The sequence below is a fragment of the Monodon monoceros genome, unplaced genomic scaffold (assembly GCF_005190385.1).
Source record: "Monodon monoceros isolate NGI ecotype Baffin Bay Population unplaced genomic scaffold, NGI_Narwhal_1 Super_Scaffold_4, whole genome shotgun sequence".
NCBI classification, from domain to species: Eukaryota; Metazoa; Chordata; class Mammalia; order Artiodactyla; family Monodontidae; genus Monodon; species Monodon monoceros.
In genome coordinates this window covers 55,620,355-55,627,597 of record NW_021703781.1, presented here as the reverse complement: position 1 = coordinate 55,627,597, position 7,243 = coordinate 55,620,355, and the positions used below count along the sequence as shown (strand labels likewise).

Genomic DNA, 7,243 nt, shown 5'->3' with positions numbered 1-7,243 from the left:
GTAGGCCAAGGCTATAGTGACCAGTTCCCAAGTTAGACATCACTTTTGGCTTCAATTTAATTCAACATGGAACACTAATTGTATGCCTGGGTTCCCTTCCCATACTTATTCATACCCATTTGGCCCTGTCTTCTCTCAATATTGCTTTCTCATGTCAGATTACCTTCAAAAGGTCTCTGTTTACTCCCTCAGTTTCTATATTGAAAAAGTCATTGTCCTCTTCGTGTTGGTGTAAAGAGATAAGACACCCAGGACATTCATTTTAATCTTATATTTGTAATTTAAGTTACTTTTTTTCTGAACAGTTAAAAACAAAACAAAACACACTGTATTACCATGATCCTAGGTTGTGAACATATTGGTACATTGACTACACATCACCATAACATAATCACAAAAGTCAAAGCAGTCAGTACTGAAGAGTCTAGAGAATAAAGGCTGAGCCAACCGAAAGCTCTCAGGGAGGCTCACACTTGTTGCCAGGCCTGCCCCATAGCTGGAGTCCAGTGAACATCCGTCAGAACAGTCTGCGTTGGGCTTGATTTGGGAAAGTGTTAGTATCCTTGGTACCCAGAGATCTAACCTTTCCAGTTGGTCTTTTCCATCAGTGTCCAAGAAGAGAAAGGGACAGAGGGGAGGTGAAGCTTTATAATGCTGTTTACTGCACTGACCGTTAAACACCCACACAGCCACCCAGGAACCAGTTGGGCGGGCTGGAGAGATGTTGGCAGATGTCATCTGTCTCCAGGAAATTTTAGGTCATAGGTACTCAATTTCCAACAGAAGAGGTTTCTGGATATCAATGCATTAAGTTCCACCTGAAATCAGCAGCCATAATCATGCTTTTTTGGTTTCTCTCCTCAGTTCCAAGGATTCTGAAGTCACAAATGAACTACAGGTAAAGTAACAAGAAGAGAAACTCAGCTTTAATCTACTAAGAGATGGCTGTCTTTTCAACACTGATTATGTTGAGACTGTGAATAATGTAAGGGGCTGTGGTCTGTCAGCGATCGGCTATGTGGATGAGGCCTGGGGAGATAAACTCAGCCTGCAGGTTCAGGTACACTTGGTAAAAGTGAGGGTTACTCTAGGAGGGAAGAGAGGAAGGCAAAAAGAAGCAAGGGCACCTTTTTCTGTTCTCCAGCTCGGGGAAGTCTGCTGAACTCAGAGAAATGGAGGAGGAGATCAGAAATATGGATTAAAGTCATATGGCAAACCTGATCATCAAACAGGTGGTAGGCATCGAAGCATCCCTTTTGACACCTGGAAGTACTTCGGATTCCTCCAGAATCAAGCTTGCAGCCTAGCCTCTCTGGCCTGCGCTGTTCTAGGCAGGAAGGTATTACCATCTAAGATGCCAAGAAGGTCAACAATACAAAGGTGTCTAATTCTGGGGAAGAAAATTTTGCCCTAATTATTCCAATATTCCCCCCACCACTCCACCCCCAGCCCTGTGTTTCCACGTACAACCAAGTGCTAAGTAAGAAACAGACCAACCACAGCTATTCAGACCAATGGGTACCAGGAGACAGCAAAGGAGAAGAGTGCATATTTTCTTCTCTTCAGCTTTTGATTTTACAAAAGAAAAATAAAAAAGGATTTTTCTTACTCAAGCAGAAAACAGAATGATTTAGGGATTCCAGGGTCTTTCCCAGAAACAAGCTATGAGGGCCAGACTTTATTACTTGTCAATAGAATTCCAGAGAGTCCCTATCTCTGAAGTTTCTGGTGAAGAGTCACTGGAAAGAATTTTGCCAAGGGACAAGTGTAAAAGGCCTCCCACTCACAATTCATGTCCATTTTCAAACTGCACATTAAGAAAGTAAAAGGATGTTCTCAGCAGTGGAAATACACACACATGTAGCAAGGCATGCTGGTTTTGTCCAAGGAGCCCCAGTGTGAACAGAGAGCTCACAAGTGCCCACAGAGTAACCAGGTGCAGGGGCATGCACACGCTCCTTGCCTGCCTTTGAACAGGATTCCTCCCATCTTTATGAGATGTTTCTTTCAGGCCTAAATTGGAATTTTAGTGAGAAGAGACTAATCTACAATGGGGACATTTCATTTCAGAGCCCAGAAACACCTTCAGCTCCTTTTCTACCATTCCTTTGGAGGTGTTGAGACTTCATTTCTCTTGTCTTTTTAAAAAGGTCAAACTTTTTATTTATTCTAGCCCAGTTGGGGATTAGTGATAATCGATTCCCACTGAAATCATGCAGAGATGGTAAGTGGCGTTTACCTTCTCTGGAAACAAACTTCTACTTACCTGATTATTTCTTCTACAATGAACTGGTAAATGACCCCCAGGAGCTGAGAAATGTGACTGACAAGTTTTTCAGACCACTTAACTTCATTCCCATTTCCGTGAGCAGCAGAGGACAACCTGGAGAATATCCTCCATAGAGCTAATGGCTCCAGACTGCAGCGTTCACCCTTGATCTCATTTATGATGTACTGGACAAGCTCCTGTCAACATACCTTCAACTGAACCTAGATGAGAGAGCAAAACCCTGGGGACCAATGAATATTCCATGGTTCCACTTCTGAATAGCAGCATATAAGAGAAGGACTGGTAAAGTTATGGCTATTGGACAATATTTTGAAATAGCTCAAAATCCATGCCTCTTTAATGCCTGACCTGGGATGGCCCTCTGCCTCATCTATAGCAAAATCCTTAACCAATCAAAAAGCCATTAATAGTCAACACACACACACACATACACACACACACACACACACACACACACACACACACAGTCAAGACAATAGACAAGGAACCCTGATAGTGGCTAAATAGAAGACATACATCTAGCATGTGGGTATTTGGTAAGGAAATTATATTCAGAAAATACTGGGTTGGCCAAAAAGTTCCTTTGGGTTTTTCTGTAAGATGTGTGGAAAAATCCGAACGAACTTTTTGGCCAACCCAGAATTTCCCAAGCAATGACAATCATTTCACTGGGAAATGTTTTCTGACTATAACCTGGAACTAAAAGCTTAAAAGCACTCATAAAGCAGGAAAGGGAAAATGCATATGCACAACCTGCCTCTCAGTACGTAACAAGATTCAGTCTGGGCATATTTTGGGAAGAGGATTCCTTCTGGCAAAGCAGAGGAAAGAGTGAGGATGACCCCCCCCCCCCCCCCCAACTAAAGGGGGCCTGGCTTTGAGGTCGCCTGCAACAGGATCCCATTCTGAAGTTTTTACAGCAGCTGGTTAAAAGGGGCCTTTCTTTTACTCAACTGCTTTGATATAACGGAAACAATGGGCCTGTCTGCTCAGCTTCCAAGGGAAGACTTGGAGACTGCCCTGTGCCCATTGATGGGTGTGTCTGTGCCACACAAGATGGCTGGTGAAGGCCCATTCCTGCCCAGGGAAACAAGCCGGGCACATACTGATAGTACTCCCTGTGCCCCCAGGTTGGGGGGCACACGTGCCCTGCACCTGAAGCCTCTATAGCTGATTTTGAAGTAGCCAGTAAGCCTTGGCTCTTCCTGAAGTCCATTTATTTATGTTGCTCACCAACTGCCAGAGGAATTTTACTGGGGAGAGTGGAGAGTAAAATAAGGCCAAGAGAAGGAAGAAAAGGAAAGAGAAGGCATTTCTGTGCCATTAATAAACCCTGTGTGCCAAACTTCACCCTGATTCTCTCTCTGGCAGTTCTGCCTTTCATAAATACCAGGTTTGGAAAAGCAGAAGGAAGGTTCTGCAGAGCAAGGTTGAGATGATTAGCTTGATTTTTGAGAGACAATATTTACTGGCTTAAATGAAAAAGACATCACCTTTTAGTCTTGACCACCTGGTAAGCTAGTCTGATCGTGGTCTCGGCAAAGATACAGGCACGCCTGGGTACTTGCAGGCCCTGATGAGGAAATCAGAGATGCGAACCATTATGCAGAATGGCTCTGGCCATTTCAACCCCTTCTGTAGGCTGAGCCTTAGCAGTGATTTAAGATAAAGTACGCTCTTTATTACACATCTAATTGTTAATGAGAGGAAATGCCATCAGCAACTCCTTTCCACACTACGTGGAACTGAGGAGACTGCTGAGTCCAGAAAAGATGTGGCCATTGAAGGAGCCCAGGAAATTTCTGCCCCTCCCCCCCTTTTGTTTTGGGGGCGTGGGTGGGTGTTACAAGGAGAAGAGAGAAGAGGTGTAAATACGACGACAGTACCATGTCTGAGAATCCATCGTCGCCACATAGGGTCACTTGCAGCAAAAGCCTGGGTTTGAAATTTTGACTGAAGAGTACTTAACTCTTCTAAGTATTGCATTTTCTCATTTGCCTCATGATAACTGAGGATACTTTCTTCATACTCTTTCCTCTCAGGTGGAGCAGATAAACATGTTGAAGGGGAGTGGGAGAAGGGGCAAGAGGGACAGAAACAGAGAAAGAGATAGAAGGAAAGAGGCCCAGATCTTCCAGGGTGTACATTCTTGTTTTCTTTCTTTCTTGCCCCAGAGGCTACACAGACAGCTGTTTCCTCATAAGCACAGTGGGGCTGGGCAGATCTTGCCAGGTGCTGGGTATTCTTGCAGTTTACAGGGAGACACTGGGTGCCGTCTGGCTTGAAGTTGTATCCCGTCCCTTAGAAGCGGCTCTCTCCCAGTAGGCTCCATAGGAAACTAGTCCTTCTGCTTAACGGCAAAGCAAGAGAGATTCTGGCAAAACACTAAATATATTTATGTCATCTCTGTCTGGAACCAAATGAGGAAAAAACAGGTGCAGGAGGAAAGAAGGAGGGGAGGTGGGGTTTAAAAGTTCCAATCATTCACAAAAGATAGAAGACATCTTCTGATAGCAGCACGGAAGCAGTCAGCTGTGCTGAGTAAACCATCCTGGGTTGACTGCAGACCAGCTGTGTCCCAACAGGAGTCTTAAAGCCCTGCTCCTCAGCTAGTCCGGGGAAAGTGGGTGGTAGTTTGATTGTTACTGTTGTTGCTCATCCTGGTATTGGCAGATACGTTAAATACCGCAACTTTAATGAGTCCTGTGCGAAAACAGAGCACATAGTCATTAATCCCTTTTCCTATATTTCTCACTTTCTCTAAGAGGAAAAGAATATTAAACTAGCTGTCAATTGGGGGAAAGTCTCAGAGGTCCTTCCTAATGTCCGCTTTCTGTCCATGCCATGCAGGAGCTTCTGTCAAAGGCTACATGGCCTGTTTGGGGACTCGGCAGGGCTCACTGACATGGTCAGGGCTGTAGAGTGACTCGGCAGGGCTCACTGACATGGTCAGGGCTGTAGAGTGACTCTGATATCTAGAGATTATGACTATGGTGGGTGTAGCGTCAAGCTTTCAGCTGCTCCCTATAATGGTAGAGCGGGCGAGGACAGCTCTGAGGCTCCAGCCCTTAGTAGCCATGAACACAGTGTGCCACTAACAAAAGTGGGGGAGTGAGGTGAGGCCATCTGGTTGCTTGGCTGGAGGGGACTGGCAGTGTAGATGAGGGGAGAGCCTGATTGTTAGATGTGTGCTCTAGAAGTGCTCCTAGTACCTTCAAAGACAGGTGTGTAGGTGGTGTCTGGAAATGTGGCCTGGAGATTAGGCAGAGGTTGGGACTACAGATACAAATTAGAGATGAGAGCTGAAGCCTCGGGAAGAGATAAGGCAGCCAAAGCAGGGAACTCAGATAAGGAAGAAAAGCCCGAGACAGACTCTTAGTGGATGTCTATGTTTTAGGGGTGAGAGAAAGAAGGAGACATAAATAATCAGAGAGCCAGGAAGAATATTAAAAATGACAAAATGCCATCAAAATCTAAGGAGGAGAAAATTTTGGCAAAAGGAGGGGATAGGTACATGACGACTACAATATTAATACTAATTAATGGCTACTTTTTAGTGAGGGCCTGTTATGTGCTAGACACTGTGCTAAGCACTAAGAATTTTACATATAACATTTCAAGGGGATCCTCACAACAGCTCTGTGTGGTAGGTATTGCAACTCTCATTTTACTAATAAGGAAACTAAGGCTCTGGGAAGTTATCTGCCCAAGGGCATGCAGCTAGGATTCTCACCTAGGCCTGTCTGTGTGCCTTGGTTGAGGAAGCAGTGTGTCCTCTGTGAGAGAAGTGAGCACTGAAGCGAGCCCAGCAGGGCATGGAACACCCTGGTCAGAAGAACCACTATAGAAAGATGTGCAGAAAAGTGTACTAAATGTGTACTTCTGGCACAAGAACGGAGGCAAGTATGGGAAACAAGAAATCACAATAATGGCAATCCTCCCCAGTAGCTAGTACAGTTTTCCCAAACCAGTGATTACCTATATTTGAACTGGTTAGGGCACCAAGTATGACCTAAATATACAATGGCTATAGATTAAGATGAATGTTAGGATCTTTTCCTGCCCCAGAGACAGGATGGAGACTTGAGTGGGAGATTATATGGAGTTCTCACCAACTCCAGAGCTACTTCCAAGGTCAAAAAATAGTTCTTTTCTTTTTTGGAGGCAGTAGGGAATGCGGATAAGGATAAAAGAAAAGCTACCTTTTACAATCAAATGATACTGACAAGGCAGAGCTGTGAGAAGGCAGCCCGATATTTCACCAAGAAATTTTTCCTTTCACACATTAGATTATCTACTTGGGTTAAAGGGTCTCCATTAAAGGTGTTAGTTTAATCTGGGAATTACAAAGCCATAGGCTTTGGGGTCAATACTCTTAGTTTTGAAACTGATTCAAATCTCATTTTATTTTCTTAAAAATCCTACTAGATTACTGAGGCAGGAATATTAGTTCTACTACACAAGGATCATCTAGATCTAGTTCAAGAATCATCTAAGAACTGAGGCTGGCTACCTCAACCAAAGGCAGTGTCCAATGTGCAGCCCCCAGCCCTGTCTCATGGTGTCAGCTCCTGCTTTACAGGACTTGGATATATAAAGGACATGAGAAGACTCCATGAACTCACAATACCTTACAGCCAATGTTCCATTTCCTACCCACAGTGCTATGTACACAATTCTTTTTCATACCTGGGCAAGTCTGAGGTCAGTGTATGATTATTTATCTGGAGATATAGGTGTATGTTCGAGAAGGGGAGCGGGGGGGTTCAGCTTGGGCAGCTGGATCATTTAGGAAGTCCCAGATGAGGATTGTGTCATCATGTGAACTACTGACAATCTGGAATTCATCAAACTGGAGTCGGAAAACTCTTCCAGAATGCTCCTAAAGAAGCAGAAACAAAACTTTTGAACTACTCAAAATCAAAAGGACACAAATTCAGCAACTTGTCAAAA

The 7,243-nt window shown here is 44.2% G+C and overlaps 1 protein-coding gene across 9 annotated transcripts in view; it reads right to left on the bottom strand.

The window, feature by feature from the left end:
* Positions 1-272: 272 nt before the first annotated feature.
* Positions 273-7,243, bottom strand: part of BTRC (beta-transducin repeat containing E3 ubiquitin protein ligase) — a 182,111-nt gene continuing 175,140 nt past the window's right edge. For 5 of the 9 annotated variants that reach the window (XM_029245101.1, XM_029245097.1, XM_029245094.1 and 2 more), the window contains 2 exons: positions 6,980-7,172; positions 273-4,993 (listed from right to left, as the gene is read on the bottom strand). In XM_029245101.1, the coding sequence (XP_029100934.1) occupies positions 7,011-7,172 (162 nt within the window). In that variant the 3' untranslated portion in view covers positions 273-4,993; positions 6,980-7,010. The remainder of the gene's footprint in view (positions 4,994-6,979; positions 7,173-7,243) is intronic. The other 4 variants (XM_029245099.1, XM_029245096.1, XR_003797006.1 and 1 more) reach the window with 3 other exon arrangements.